Here is a 16,726-nt window from a genome sequence, read left to right on the forward strand (position 1 = left end):
TCGATTTACAAGCTAAAGTTACCTACGTAAAAAGGAAAGGCGCCTAGCCTAAGGTCTCGACATTAGGTTCCTGATTTTTAAACAAAAAAGATTAATTTTAAATGTAAGTGGTGTAGCCCTTTTATGGGCATTTTACCAAAGCAATTAATATTTACTCTATAAATAGCACAATATACATCATAGTTTAATGTGCGAAAAAGTAAACAGAACCAAAGTTGGGGTAATTTTTGTTTTGCTAGTTCTGCTTGACCTTAGTTATTACTAAACTTATAAATATATCCTAACACGGTTAATCTTTAACGTTAAATTCGTGTGATAGAGTGTGCCTATATTTACTTTAACTTTGCGAAATGAGAACAACAAGCTTGTTAAGTTGTAAAACATGACCCAGCAAAGCGAAACCTTTTTTGCACTATTTTTAAAGCCACGAAACCAGATAGGCTATTTAAAAATAGTCTTGTTAACCTTATGTTTTTATTTACATTTAAATCAAATTTGCAGCACAATCTGAAATGTCAAAATCACCAAATTTTGCAGCATTTGTCCAATTTTTTTTTCATTTTTTGGCCTGTTTTTTGTGATTTAAATAAAGTGTTTTTAAATGCCTTGTTTGAATTTTGTAGGGCCTGCAATAAAATAAGAGTGTCGTCAATTTAGGTAAAAAACAGCACTTTCACTGTGGAGAGCTACAATATAACCACTTGACGACGGTTAAAAGTGGGTTAAGAAAGTTTTATTATTCCATTTTTTGTTTGTTTTACTCTGCCTACTGGCTATTGTTAACGGCTCGGGCCCTTCTCGTTTTTTTCGCGAGAGAGATAAAAGAAACAAAGAAATTATCGCCGACGAGCGATAGAGGCCTTTTTCTCTTCGTGTAGCGACCGCCGACAGTTCGTCAAAACAAAGTCGACAAATCGTAAAAGGTTTCAGTAGTGAAGTAGTTCTCAGTTTTTGCAGAAGCAATTGCTAGTTTGCAAAGTCGGGATGTATATATATAAAGTTGCAACTTCGCCAATACAGATTTATTTACAGTTAGATAATTTCAGAAACTGGTTGAAAACACTTACTAAAATGTATTAAAATTTAAAAATAAATTCTATTAAAAAGGTATATTATAAATTCGGAGGAATTAGTTATTGATTCAGGTCATTCTGTCATATTCTGTCATATTGGAATACTATATTTAAGGTTGTATGAACTGAAAATCGATATTTTTAGATAATAATAAATATGTCACAAGCAGTATATAGCTATTCTTTGCCAGGCAGCCAGGCCAGTCTGTTAATATTTAGTGAGCCTTTAAGGTACGGATATTCGCGATTCAATTAACACGATTATGTAGAATGAAGTAAGACATTTGATATTATATAGTGATCCGAGAAAGTTATATTTTAACACTTTATTAAACGCTCTGCAGCTGAGAAAATTTTACTGCTTAAAAATAAGTTATTTTTTTTAAAGTAATTGTATAGCAATGGTTAAAGTATAGGTCGTAGGTTTACTAATGCGCACCTGTGGGTATATAAAAGTACAACATTTAAAGACCAACTGACTTTATAGAGCTATTAAAAGAAACCTAACATTTTAAGCTATAAATATATAACTTAACTATAAGAGCAGTGATATTAATTAAATGCTAACTTTTTATTTTCAGAAATTATATTATTATTATATTTAAAGAGAAAACTGCTTTTCTAAAAAGAGAAAACTCCTGTATTATTTTCGTTTAAACTTTACTGGATTTTATATTCTACAAATTGTTAATGGAAGGACAATAAGAAATTAAAGAAAAAATAAAATTTTTGAAAAAATATGGCTCTTACTACATTGTTATTGTAAGTATTTTTTTTATTATTTAAAAATCTAAAAATAAATTGTTTTTATTTAAATTTATTGTTTTGTTACGCAGTTTGAATTTAAATATAGTAGAGTTTGTATATTTAAGTAATTACGTAAAAATAAACTTTTTTTAGAATTTTAACTTTGGAGGCACTAGTAATCACTCAAGCTGCGTTTCCAACGAACTTAGAACCAAAAATCAAGTTAGACTACAACGGTAAGTTCAAGTAAAAAATAAAAATAATAATTTAACTTACAAAAAATAAACATACCTTTCAAAAAAATCTTTAAAAAAATTTAACAGCATAAGATATTTAAAATATGAATATAAGATTTCTAATTTGTTTTAAAAGAAATAATTGTACGTTTTCTAAGTTTTTTCCTGGAAATAGAATTTTAATTATACGGATCGAAAATATCTAAATACTTTACGTAAGAAATACCCATTTATTACGTCATAACAATACTTGTTATTATCTTTAAAAAAACAATGTCGCGGCCTCCCGCTGCTGGGATATTAGCATTTTAATCGTGTTATGATGTCACGTGGTTTTGTGACGTCACAATATATGCGCAGGGAGTTAAAGAGCGGTCTGGTAAACGTTTGCAGAAACTTAATCCCGTTTTTTTACGCTTATAATCCGGACATTTGATATAACAGAATCAAGCAGGGGCAAAATCCTTTTAAATATTGTTTAAAACACTTTTAAAAGACGAATAGGATTCTATCCCGTCGGTTAGAACACAATCCGAACAACAGCACGCTGTGAATTGTCTAGTTGTGTTTTTATGCATAAAAACAATGCAAAAAGTTAGAATCTGTGTCACCTTAAAAACAACAACGACTATGTAATAATCATAGGATTAAGGTACGACCTGGGAGCCCAGTACGATGACTTTTCTATCATACGTGCTCTTTGCTATATAATTAATCATTACTTGCCTAAAATAAGGCGTACTATTTATTGCCAGAGCGCTAATTAAACCGCCACAGCCTTGCTGTTATACCAGCTTGTGTTATTGATTCAACACTGACGTGACAAAACAAATATTGTGACGTCACAAGGTATAGGTTTGTGTGTTCACAAGCAAGTGTGTCTAAGCGAGTAAGTAAAGAAAACAACTCCCAGTCGTAGAGTTTAATTTGCACGCGACGTGCGCTTAAATTAAACTTTCTCGAGTACGAAACGTCATAGAGGGTTATTGTGACGTGACATTAAAACGACAAACGGCCACGACGAGTGATTCTGTAAGCCTACAATCACAATAAAGCATGCTGCGCAGTACATTAGCGTTTAACTCATTTTTTCCGACTTTTTTTCATGAAAGATTTTCGATTAACCCCCCTTAGCGGAAAATGACGTCACAACTACGCGTTGATAAAAAATCGTGATCATAAATGTTCCCGAATAAATCTGGAAAATTATTTTTTAAACACGTGACTTTGTCTATGATGTCATCATAGAATTTACAATCATTTCAAGTTGGATTTAACTAGCGTACTCCTAATCTTGTGATTAATTATTAAAGGAGTGTATTGTATATTGTATAATGACAACTTATAGGCGGGGGTTATTAAACTTATCCTGGAGAAAGTTACTGTTGGAAATTAGCTCACCAATGTTTGGTTAAAAATCCTGGTAATCGCTTTAAGCACCTGGCCAATTGGTGTGTTTGTGTAACTTACGCGGTCCAGTGTCAGCGGGAAACCAATGGAAAGCGTGAATTAAATCGAGTAATTGAAACCTGTGTCCAATGAGAGCTACTGCGCCGTGACGGGTTAAATTTAATGTAAACACGAGCCCGTTTTTAAACGATTGAAAACCGTTTTTATTTACGTTTAAAATGCTTCAATTACGGTTGACAACTGCCCGCAATAACTCAAGCATTGCTAACGAATAAATAGAGATTATGACGTCATAAACGAGTGGGTATTCCTTGGAGATACCCTGGACAGTTACTTATGAATTATAACGTTGGAGATTTAAGGGTCGTAACCCTGAATTATCCATAAGGTTAATTGTAGGTTGCGGAGAATAACAACTGCGCTTTCGAATAGGTAATTGCTCGGGGCGCCCAAAAATGGCGGTCCTGTAACTAATCAGTAGTTGTTTCTACTAAAACTGATCCAATTTTCTCGCTCTAACAACAGGTGCATTGAAAAGTTAACCAAAATTAATCGAAATGTCGTTTTATACAATTACCATTTTCTATATTATCCCGAAATCGGTCGCTTTTATTGGATAATTACACTAATGATATGTTGTATAAATGAACGCTTTTCGAACAAGAGTTTTATTGGCCATTTGTTCTTATTCTTCGTTTAACAATGGGGTAAACGATTCCAGATAATGTACTGGCTATTTAATTATACTTATTATAAAATTGCCCATTTACAAATGGTATAAAAATATATAATTACTTCAGGAAATCGAAGTCTATAGACATATGGTTTTTAAAAATTTATTTTTGGCGGTTTGGTTTAAATTTAGATTAGTTGTCGCCAGTTTTAAGACTTCCCACAGGCCTGTGAATCGAGGTCTTGTCACACCCTAGTTACTAAACGCGTGTGCAGGAAAGACAACGGCGCCGGCTTTACCAAATGTCTTCACACTTTTTGTTTTTTTTGCAGAACTTTCAAGCAAGCTTTTTATCGGAGACGATTTGACGATCGAGAACCAACTGCGATATTTGCAAATCATAAAACGGATTGAGATAGAGGGAAAAGAAATCTTGTTTGTTGCTTCAAGGTAAAATCACAACTCCTTATAGAGTAAATGTAGTAATTTTTAAGCTACATGATTTAAGAGGCCATCCCACTTTTAAAGCCCATAATTTTATGCACCGATAAGGCCGTAGGTCTAAAATTAGACGGCTTAAAACTTATAGAAAATTTAAACCAATCACAGAGTCAAATTTTAGCATTTTAAAATTTCAAATAATGCAAACTTGCATTGGTTATTTTCGTACGGCAAAAATGTTAATTGATTAGTTGCAACAGTAGGACAGTTTATTGTCAAACACAACGTCCATTTATCACACTGTAAGGACCTCGCAATGCAAACAAACAAGTGTTTGCTGCTGTAATTATCACAAAAACACCACTTTTGTTGGTTTTTGGCGGACTTCGTGAGCAAACAGTTGCTAGGATAGACTTCTAGATACGATACAGGTATACACCTGATTTGGTAGGCCACCAAATTAAGTAAAACAATCCGTAGCAAGGCGCCGTACTCAAGTACCTTAACAACAAGCATTCAAATGACTGGGTGCGTAGAAAATACAATGGTAACGTAGGTACCTTGTGACGTCATAATCGAACACAGTTGCAAAATGTACACCTAAAAAATAATTTTTTTTCTTACAAAAATTGTTTTTTTTTAAATTGAAAATTCTACGCTTTTTGTTTGGTTAGGTTTTGATAAAGACTGACGTGTATTTTGTAAGTGGAACCGACGATAAGATTGTTTGTTAAAAAAACTGATAACATTGACGTTCGTGCCAGTTTTTCCGTCAAATCTTTGTTAAATCCCGGTCCACTATTCAACAAAGAACTGTACCTATAAAAATAAGTCCAACGATACTTAACAATTGATTTTATATTTACTCACACAATACGATAAATCAAAACTTGTATGTTATATAATAGAGTGCACCAGACACTGTATTTTAGGTTCATAAAAGACAAAAACACGTGATTAGACTAAAAACAAGCTACACAAAACATTATAACTTCCCGATTTTGATATCACAATAGGTTCCACCACTATAACGCTTTTTTAAAGTTTTTATTTAACAACGAAATAGTAAAGATCATTTTACAAAACGAACAGCCTAAGATAGTGGTTTATTTTACAGCCTTTACAACGTTATATTATATCTGGTTTTCTACTAGTGTTGTGTATTGGTAACCTACCAACGATTTACTAGTTAAGGCACCTGGCTTTATTCAATAATATCGAATTACATTACGCGTTAGCAATTACATTGATTTTAAATAAAGAATTGATTCTTTTAATCTAACTTCGTTCTTAATTAAATGCGCCCAGTAATCGACCAGCGGAAGCTTCACCACAAAGTCACGTGACTTGCGGTTAGGTTAACTACTGTAAATTACGAAGACTGGTTAACTAAAGTTAATCAATTTGGTTAATTTAGAAATTATCGATAAAATAAACGCGTCACTGTTTTAAAATAATCTTTTATTCATACTTTAATTGGGTTTTAGTATTTAAGATTAACAAAATTTGAATTCACGACAAAATAACGGCGAATTAATATATAAATATTTAATGTGCGTTGTCTTGAGACATCCGTCATAAATAATACATAAGAAATATAAAGTAATTGCATATTATATTACATGTACAAAGTAGAAAAATGGCGCTTTTTGGTTTTTGATTTTGGTTTGTATTTCAGTAAATAGGTTTGTTTATAAATAAACTGTTGTACACGTTAACTACTTCGAAATAGCACTTCTAAGACGATCACCAATTACGTTTTATTTATATTAAATATCAGCTGCCGCTATTTACAGTAATAATAAATACCTGGGTGTTTGTTTATATTAACTATTAACGTATAGCACCTGCATTTAAATACGATTTTTTAAGTAGACATACACACAAATTTAGGAGGGAATTAGTTTTTAAATCTTATTAAAGTATTGTTACAACATATTTAGTTTTTAAACGAGACAGTTGTCATGTTTTTATTGGATTTTAACCCAGACATAACGGTCGCCAGAAAACCTATAACTTATAAACACATTTATTAGGCTAATGGGCGTAAAAGTAATTTTTTTTAAGTCGTTTTTTGAGAGTCATTTTTTGAGTCATTCTGGCTTAGTGGGTTGGTTATGTTTCATTGAATTTGGGAAACCGCATCGTTTTTTAACTTTTCTTATAATGTTGTAAATTATATGTGAACCACTCCTCTGCTTTTGTTCCTTTCTTTCGATAAGAAACGATAATCAATATTTCAATTTAACTTTTATATTATATAGTTACTATTAACGGCATGTACGTAATAACTATGACTAGGCTATACAGCCTTTATTCAAGTCGTTCCTTTTATTTAAACAGGCTCTTATGAAACTTATAATAAAATACCCATTTCAATGGTGTGTATTTGTAAAGGTGTGTTGAGCATATAACAAAAGTAAAAGCCTCGTAAAAAAACATCTGTACAATATATATGAAATCACCCCACTTTAGAGTAAGTGTTTTGTTGAATATTACGTATGTATCTCGAGATCTCTTAAATCGGCGCTTTTCCCAACCATCACTCATATATCGTCATACTCTTAAAAGTTTTCTAATATTAAGGGAAAGTTAGATAAGGCACAATATTTTATGTGCTTTATCATTTTTCGGTAATCCAAGAAGCTTTACTCAGCTACTCGGTAAGGGCCATAGATTGTGATGTCATATAGTTGATCTGTAAACAAATAAAAGTCTCGACAAATAAAAATGTGTGTCACATATCGGCAGATCTTTTGAAGATTGGCCTAGTTGAATTCGTGTTTTATTGTATGGACTATGTCGTGTGCCTATCCATCATTTAACAACTCGTATACTTTAATTATGGGTTAATTAAACGTGCTCTAGCCTTGCTAGTTGTCTACTTTGTTAAACAGAGTTTAGTCTAATAATTACGTCATTATATTTACAGAGACAACCTTTACCTTATGAGCCCGAACAAGTTTGCCATAAGCGAGGAGGGCAATGTACATTATGACGCGGTAAGTAAAACAAAGAAACAAGTTGCATGGGTATTGTCACGTAACAATAAGTTTTTATGGTTGATTTTTTTTTTTTTTTTTAGGTTTTGACATGGTCGTCTAACGAAAAATCGAGGAGTCTTTGCCTAATGAAAGGAAATTCAGAGGTATATTCAAATATTGATTAGTATGACGTCATACTAGGGCGATTGTTTACTAACAAAAAGGCTATTATTATAATTGTGTGACGTAGTACCCCTTTTCTAATATAGAAAAAAATTAGCTTTTTTTTAATTATAACGCTCTAACGAAATTTTGGAGGGTCTATTTTCGTAATGGAAAAAACCCAAGCCTTTAAAAACAAGTAACTGTGCTTATTCCAACTTTAAATCAAGTCCAAAAACAATAGAAATCGATTTAAGCACACTTCAAATTTTCACAATTACTCAAACATACTCCCATCTCATTATATTAACTCCGGATACATAACGACAATACGTCATAGAGAGCTTGTTATTGTGACACAAAGACCATAAACCTGGTGTATTGTGACGTGTTCTTGTTTATACAACTACATGTTTATTACCTCAATTAGACACAGCTTTCAGATTTCGATTTTACGAATCAGACCAATAACTTTTATAGCCCATTTGATGACATGTATTTAGTACAGCGTAATAAAAATAGTGCTGATGACGCGATAACTAATTTTTATTGCAATTTATTACTTTTTTTATAGGAGCTTTGCCAAAACTACTTGAGCGTTGTCGAAAAAGTTGCTGATAATAAGATATTGGTGTGCGGTTCTAACTCTTATGATCCGATGTGTGGTTTCTATAACGTAAGTCAGATTAGTAGTTTTTCTGCAATAGATAATCTTCTGTGATAAGCAGGTTGACGTACATGTGTATTACTCATAACTTTAATTTTAATATTTAAAAATCAATAACTCTTTCAAAAATATACAACCCGGTTTTAAAGCCTTAACTGTAAATTTTGATAACTATTAAACAAAAATTAATCTATATGCAATATAATTTCAATTTTTGATTTAATTTGAAGGTTACTATTTCGAATGATGGTAAATACTCGATTGCAAAAGTCGATTCTACTGATTTTCCAGGTAAACAAAAAAGCCCTTTTGGACCCAACCAGCAAAGTTCGTCATTATTTAGCGGTAAGTTCTATTTTCAACAAACGTCAGTTTATTACACATCGAAAGTTAAATTTAATCGTCCTTATTTCCCTTAACAAACTTGTTTTTTTTGGTTAATGAAATTATAGTCGACATTCGTGGGTTTTTTCTATCGAAAACGCCGATTTTTAATCAAATTACCCAAGCCTATATCCGTACATAAACCAGTTTAAATTGGTTACTGTTTTTAGCCTGGCGCCGGTCGGTACAGCACTTGTTTATTCTATTATGACGTCATAAACCGAAAACAAAACACGTTTAAAAAAAAGATTAAATAAAAAGTAAAAAACAGATTAAAAAATGAAACAGTTTCTTTTAAGAGATAAACATTATAATATACTGTTTTGATAGCTTAACATTGAAATAACATTTATCCAGTTACGCTCTAAGCCTTTACAATGAAATGATAACTACCACAGGACATTTAAACTGGATTTAAAGGCGCCTCGGCTATATCTTTACCCCTAGCAACGATATCAATATGTATTCGTTTTCAAGATAAATACTGGGTTCCTTAATCGTTAACTAAACCACATCATAGACAGTGTACATGACAGATATAGAAACGCCTTAACATTATCCTTCCGTTGTTTGGCACTTAAAACTAAAGACCTTAAACTTAAAGCGTCACGGCAATTTAAAATAAATACATAATACTGGTTTTTAGATTATCGACATTCGATCCTATATGATAGGGATAAAAAAATCACGAAAATTAACTTGGTTTGGCAATTGTTTATTGGATTTAGCCTTGGGTGTTTTTTTAACTTAATAATTGCCACAATTTTTACACAGTTTAAAGTTCGTGGTCACAAGTCTTGTTTAAAGTTTATACGAAATGTCCTTATTAGGTTTTAGTTTTTTATTAAATTTACAAAGATTAAAACGATGTTTAAATAAAAAATAAAGGCTTATTTAGGTATAAATATTGCTGAATTTGTAGTTTTTAAGTTCTAGTTAATCATTATTAAAAAGTTTAATCCTTTTACAAACAAACTTATCGATTGTGCAAATTGACTTTAAATATAATTTGTTTTCTAGTTCCTTAAAATATCGGTCAATAACAATATACATTATTTTTATTCGAATTGCAGTTAAAATATAGCTTACTAAGCAAATTTACCACAAGAATATAAATATATTTAATTGCTGAGTATTCCATGGACTTTATAACCAAAAATATATTTTAAACAATTATAAATTTGCAAAGTGTTGGACTTGCAAAAAATTGTGCTTAACTTGTGATATTAATTAATGGTTTCAGTAATTTTGTTAATCTATTATGTTAAGTGTCTCAGTTGGTTAAATTCATTTAAGCCTTTGTACAAAAACCCGGTTAAATTTAAACATTTCCACAGAGCAAATATTTTCATTTACTTTCTGAGATCCAACTGTTAAGATAGCGGGTGACCGGTCACGTCACAAAACGCAAACAAGCCCTTATTGTGACGTCATAAATCGCGGACAGTTCATTGTAAAAAATGACTTTTAATAAAAAAAACGGCGCGAATCGTTAATAAAAAAGTTAATAAAACTTGAACTTATTAAAATGTAAAGCACCCGGGCTTTTAATTAAGCTCTTAAAGCCCGGCCTTCTAAAACCAATAAAACTTGAAATAAATTTGATTTTTTTATAAGGTTAATCATTTTTATAACTTGTTTTGTCAGGTGGTTCACTGTACTCCGCCACTTATCAGGACTTCCAGGGCAGCAGCCCCGTTATTGCCCGAACCATGGGAGAAAAAACACCTTTACGAACCCCGTCTATGTACGAGACAATGAACGGTAAATAAATCGTAAAATTTGAATTATTTCACAGAATTGTAATATGAAAATTAGTTTTAAAAAAAAATTGAAAAAATGTGAAAGCACATTATTTTTTAATAATTTTTATGTTTAAAAACTAGATTAACTTTTCTGTGTCCTTTGCTGGGATTTAGATTATTTGGTTTGCGATTGTGAGCGCCCACTTACGGTTTATTATTTTACTTTTTCAGAGCCGAATTTTATCTCGATGGCTGAGGACGAAGATCGTGTTTTTGTTTTCTTCAACGAATTAAAAGAAGTTTCGAAAGGTGAAAAACGGATGACGTCACAAGTAGCACAGGTAAAATTTAAACCGCGGACTTTGTTTTTTTTAATGTTCCCAAATGATTTTTTCTAAAAATTAATTAAAAAATAAATATTTTTAAGTTTTTCCGAATTCAACAAAAAAAATTTTTTTTTACGGATTTCTGTAAATGTCTAATTTTAAACAATTTTAGTGCTTAAAATTAATTTTTTGCGTTAATTTTAGGTTTGTAAGAACGACGTGGGCGGAGATCGTGTTCTACAACGAATGTGGACAACTTTTATTAAATCTCGACTGAATTGTTCTTACAACGGGTTCTATCTTAACCAGCTGCTGAGCGTTTCAAAACCTGTGAGAGTAAATGGAGTTGATACGGTATACGCTACATTCACAACACCAGAGTAAGTTAATTTTTTTTATTTTTACTAAATTTTATAATTTTACTTTTGCTATTTTTTTTTAATAAATTATTTAAAATTTTTTTCCCTTTTTACTTTTGATATCTTTTAAACTGTTAGCCATTAATCTAATTATTTAAAATGTGCCATTTTTTTATAAATTTGTTGCTCTTTGTTTTAGAAACTCTCTGCCTGGCTCAGCGATTTGTTCCTTTACCCTTGATGCTATCCGAACAGCAATGCTGGGAACTTTTCACGGTACTTCCGGGTATACTTCCGATAGCGTGGGAAATAATCTTGCCAACTCCAAGAGACACCCAGGAGCGTGCCCGAAACTCACTTTAACTGACGAAGAACTTATGTTTATTAAAACCAATCCACAAATGGAAAAACAGGTTTGAAATTCACTCATTTTGGGGTAGAATATATTTTTGATAATTTAAGTGGTTTTTCTTATTTTTTTTTTATTTAATTTTTTTTTTAATTTTTTTATAGGTTGAGGGAACACTTTTAGCAACGAACCAAGGCTCAAGATGGAGTACGGTGACTGCTGACGTCACTGCAGGACCTGATGACGTCACAATGCTATATATCGGTACGTCGGACGGTCACTTGATTCGATCCCTGGCACCAACTAAAGAATGGCCCCGTGGAGCTGAGATCATGGAACAAAACGTATTTGATAAGGACAGGTAAAAAAAAGTACAATTTAAAAAAATTAAAAATTAATGTTTTTTTTATTATAATTTAATAATAATTTTTTTTTTTTTTTGTAGTTGTTCTTCAGTTGAGCCTAGTGCTGACGACAAAGTAGTTATAAAAGTTGACATCGACCGGGACAATAATGTCCTCATTGTTGCGTTTCGTCATTGTATCATCTCAATTCCAATCTACAACTGTGAAGTTTACAAGTGCAGAAGGTAAAAAAATTAAAATTTTTTAGACAAAAAAGTTGATTAAAATTTTCTTGGCATGATTTAAATTTTTTTGTCTAAAAATAATTTTTACAAATTTGGAAAAGCTTTTAAACGATTTTTTTATTATTTTAGTGCTTGTATTGGTTCTGCGAACCCCTATTGTGGCTGGGGCGAAACCTGTGACCCCTATTTACACATCTCACAAAACTTGGAACAGAACCTGACCCAAGCGATCAAATTTCCCGAGACATTTCTCGCATGCGAAGAAACTTTAATCGAGGTCACTTCGTCGCCAAAATTTGTTAAAGTTCCAAATCACGAGCATGAAACTACACCAAAACCTGTAAATTCAAAACCGCTAGATGTCGGTAAAGCACAACCGAATATCGCAGTTTCAGATAGAGAGAAAATGGTGCCGATAAACCAGTTGATAACCGCAGTTGTTGTTACATTTATCTGCTCCATCATTTTAGTACTTTTGTTGTGCTTCATTGTCTATAAATGTAGAAAAACCGAACCAGAAAAGAACGACTTTTATAAGAACCAAATGAGTCAGCATTTAAAGGAGATGGCTCCACAGGATAAGGGTGGTTCGTTAACAAGGACAGTGCAAAGTAGCTATCACGACATTAAATGCTGGATAACCCGATCTGCAAGAAACACCCCGATTTCAACACCTCAGATTTCCAACAAAACCGATCAACCGATTTTCAAAAACTCAGACTCAATAAAAAGAAGACGGGAAAACGAATATTCCGAAGCCCCGACTCTTAAAAAGTCACCACCCCGTGCAATGGTGGAGCAAGCAAGGCGATCAAGGCGTACGTCATCGCGATTAAATAGTACCAGCAGTATGACGTCACAGAGAAGTGTAAACTTGAATGTTAGTCCTTACCAAGGTACAATTGATTCAAAATGCCCACCTTACACCCAACCCTTACTACAGAGAAGCCCAAATGAGGAAAATTATCCAAGTAAGTTTAACGTATATATTTAAACTATTTATTTTATCCACATTTTGTATTTTTTTTTAATTAAAATTTTTAACAATATTTTTTTCTTTTCTAAGGTGGCACACTTCAGAAGAGTGCTCCAGATTCTTGCTTTGTTCCCGTTACTCCTCCAAGAAGCGAGACTTCCTCCAACTCCGAAGTCTTCCCCAACGAGGAAGAAATCACAGCGTCCACTAAAATCCGAAGAAAGAACGCGTCAGCAAAAACCAACGAAATCATGCGAGATTCGGCTTCGGCGATCAAAAACTTTGACAAAACTTTTAGCCACATGGTGGAGTGCGGGTTCAATCAACCCATGCAGCAGCCAATTATGGCTCAACTGGCTAGAGCAAGACTGGATTCAAATGATAGCGGTAAAGGTGAAAGCCCAAGGAACTCGTTACAAACAGATTGGGAGCAGGTAAACTATTTTCTTTTTTCATATAGTAATCTATAATGCCTGAAAACTGAAGTAGTCTATACCAATTATTGAAATGACTGGTTTGAAAATAAGTACGACCCTAAAACTATGCGGTGTTTTTTACTTGTCCTTGTGGTTTAAGATTGTATTTATTTTGATTGTTTATTTATTTATTGCTTTTCTTTTTTAGCCTGTAAGTCGATACACAAAACAACGACCAAGCTCCCTCGATCTTCAAAATCGACCAATTCGAAAACGTCTTCATTCGGAGCCGACACAAAATTACCCTTACATCATGTCAACGGCACCCTATGTTACGTCATCGACAATGCAACGTCATCAGCAGCAAAAAAGGAGCTCGATCTCGAAACAGGGAAATTCGTCACGTTCGCAACCTACTACACCAGTAGAGGGCGGTTCGCCTCCAAGGCTGTCTGTTTTTAACCAAAACGCAGCAGTGCCCTCTTACGCCACCTTACCGAAGCATGATGTCGCTTTGGTTCCTGGAAGGAGGCAGCAACGCAATCAGCAGTATCACCAAATACAGCCACAGCGGGCATACCCAGTTGACCAAAGCCGCAGAGGAATGGTAACCAGGTCTTGCGGTTCACCGTCCAAAAATATACCAAACAGTTATGGTAGTTTGCAAGTACGAGGCTCATATTCAAGAAAGCCTTCGCTGCCTACTCAGAACATTATGGCTAAAGCGCCACCTCCTAATTATTATCCTTCATTACAACATAATAGTTCATCTGCGCCTTATGGTACTAACGTCAACAATAATAATTCCTACTCGAATAAAACTGGTTTTGAGCGTCCGACGACTCTACAACGACGCGAAAAAGTATCAACTGTATCAAGACAACAATCAATGCCGTTGTCTGGTGTAAGGCCTAAGTATTTTCCAGTACCAACTGTTCCTAAAGAAGTTGGCATGCTTTAAAATTTGACCACGAACAGTTGCTAACGTTCCAATTTAATCTATTAACAAAGCTGCTTCAACGAATTACCGACCTGCTGGCAGTTCTGTATGATATTTGCTGCATTTGCTTTTTTTACTTTTCCTTAGTTTTGCTTACGATTCATTCGTTTCAATTTATTGTATTTTGTTATTTTTTAACAACATGGCTAAATTTTGCTAGCCTGTTATTTAGATTTTACTTTGTTGCATAATAGCTATCATAATTCAAGCATTTAACTTTTTAGATTGCTTTTAAATTTTAAAGAAAACTTTACTTTACCGTGCCATCAATTACATCTGATTTTTGTTTACAAATTTTTTTATTTTGTTAATTTAGGTTGAAAATTTGCTTTTTTCCACTGTGTTTATTTCGTGCTTCTAACGCAATAAAATTTTTCTAGAGCAAATTTTTTTATTTTTGTTATTAGACTTTGGACAAGTCTTAGTTAAAACTATGCCAATGTTAGTTTTTTGCAAGTTTAAGTTATGTACTAGGCTTCAGTTGCCTAAAAAAGCTCCCAAAAAGTTTTACTAATGGGTAACTTCTTTAAAAATGGAATAACTTATTTTTAGCAACTTTAAGTTAGGGTTTCTTAAAGTTTTGGAGATTTATTAGCGTCGTCCGCCAATTTTACAAATGTGAAAAGGCGAAATTTTTATTGCCTTACCGTAATCTTCCCTTGTGAACTCCGCCCTTTTCCGCAATCATTTTAGTACTACCCGTTTAAACCGGCGGACGAGCTAATAGAGAAGTTTTTAGGCGACTGCAACCCATTTTTTTCCAATAAAACATTAACAGTTTTAAAGTGTTTTTTTAACACAATTTTTTGTTACATGTAAACACAGGTGCGTCATGCGCTATTGATTTCTCAATTGCATGAAAGACAAAGGTAGTAACTTAAAATAATTTGCGGCCGGTAAGAACTTCACTCTTACTTATTTTGTTTATGTGTAAATTATATAACCAAAAGCAATAACATAATAAATATTAATTTTCTTTTTACTTTTTGTTAAAAAATTTAATAATTTAGTAATTTTACCAATTTGTATGTGAATACTGGAATCTTATACAACATTGAGTAAGAATATATAACATATAAAGTCAATAAAATGGTTAAAACTGAACTTATTCACATTTAAAGTCAACACTTTACGCATAATTTTGTAATTTAGGTACATCCGTAATCGTAAACTGTCTACATTTCAGCTTGGCAAATAAATTAAAGCAGAAAATGAATTTTCTGGCAATTATGGGTCGTGTATAAGCTAAATTAGACCACCTAAGATGTAGCAAAATCGATTTAGTTAAATTTTAAATATTTGTTAAACTTAGTTAAGTATAAACAACTTTTTTTTAAAGTTATATATGTTATTGTGTTTTGTATGTTGAAGGCTTTAACTTTTTCACACCTGCACTTCTTTAACAGTTATTCATAAAAATGTTTTGTTTTTCTTAATAAACATATTTACCATTTTAAAACCAAAAAAATGTAGATTTTTTAATAATTTTAACCAAAATTTTGTTGTTTATGAAAATGTAACAACTATTTACAATACAGTAACTATGTTGGCTAAAAAAAACAGTCAAAATGAGCAAAAAATGACAAGTTATTTACTTTAATGGCTGGTTTCAATGTTTCATGCTTAGTTTAGCGTATGATTTTAGTTCTCTGGATCACAAAAGATTTAAATTTGTGAACTTTAGAATTCTAACGACTTAAACTACAGCAAAAAAACCCAAATTAAATCGCGCCATAACTCTCGAAAAGAGAAAAAACAAAACTTACAATGAACATATCATTGTATGACGTCATAAAAACCAACAAACAAAACGACTCGCAATACAATAATTTACAATTACATATATAATAGGATAGCGTAGCCTGCACTTGCAACTAATTACGTAGTTTATATACCAAGATAATTGAAAATTGTAATTTTAAATTGTAGGATTGTATTGCAAGGCCGCGGGTTATTCAATAGAAATTTGTTTTTCCCTTTTAAACAATGCAAAAGTTGATCATTTAAACAATAAAGTAGTTAGTCATTATTTATTTAATTATTTTCTATAAAATGAGCAATTTAATAAAGACAATAACGTTAGTCAATTTACTATAATAGAAAATGAAGGCTATTTAAACATTTTTTGGCAATTATTTTTTTTTTAAGTTTTTTAATGTATGTAACACTAATTTTTAAATATTTAGAGC

The 16,726-nt window shown here is 32.3% G+C and overlaps 1 protein-coding gene across 1 annotated transcript; it reads left to right on the top strand.

Moving 5' to 3' along the window:
* The first annotated feature begins 1,658 nt into the window (after window positions 1-1,658).
* LOC145743739 (uncharacterized) lies at window positions 1,659-14,917 on the top strand. Its single transcript, XM_082561778.1, has 16 exons — window positions 1,659-1,835; window positions 1,974-2,056; window positions 4,472-4,589; window positions 7,513-7,582; window positions 7,666-7,728; window positions 8,301-8,402; window positions 8,624-8,738; window positions 10,425-10,541; window positions 10,754-10,863; window positions 11,053-11,228; window positions 11,407-11,620; window positions 11,721-11,917; window positions 12,002-12,145; window positions 12,275-13,116; window positions 13,212-13,555; window positions 13,746-14,917. The coding sequence occupies exons 1-16, from the start codon at window positions 1,813-1,815 to the stop codon at window positions 14,496-14,498; spliced, it is 3,471 nt and encodes a 1,156-aa protein (XP_082417904.1). The 5' UTR covers window positions 1,659-1,812; the 3' UTR covers window positions 14,499-14,917.
* The last annotated feature ends 1,809 nt before the right edge of the window (window positions 14,918-16,726 follow it).

The sequence above is a fragment of the Corella eumyota genome, chromosome 1, assembly GCF_963082875.1.
Source record: "Corella eumyota chromosome 1, kaCorEumy4.1, whole genome shotgun sequence".
NCBI lineage: Eukaryota > Metazoa > Chordata > Ascidiacea > Phlebobranchia > Corellidae > Corella > Corella eumyota.

Coding starts and splice junctions, on each gene's coding strand:
- LOC145743739 (XM_082561778.1), top strand. CDS start 1,813: ATGGCTCTTACTACATTGTTATT. Junction 8,739..10,424: donor AAGTTCGTCATTATTTAGCG/GTAAGTTCTATT, acceptor TTGTTTTGTCAG/GTGGTTCACTGTACTCCGCC. Junction 12,146..12,274: donor GAAGTTTACAAGTGCAGAAG/GTAAAAAAATTA, acceptor TTATTATTTTAG/TGCTTGTATTGGTTCTGCGA.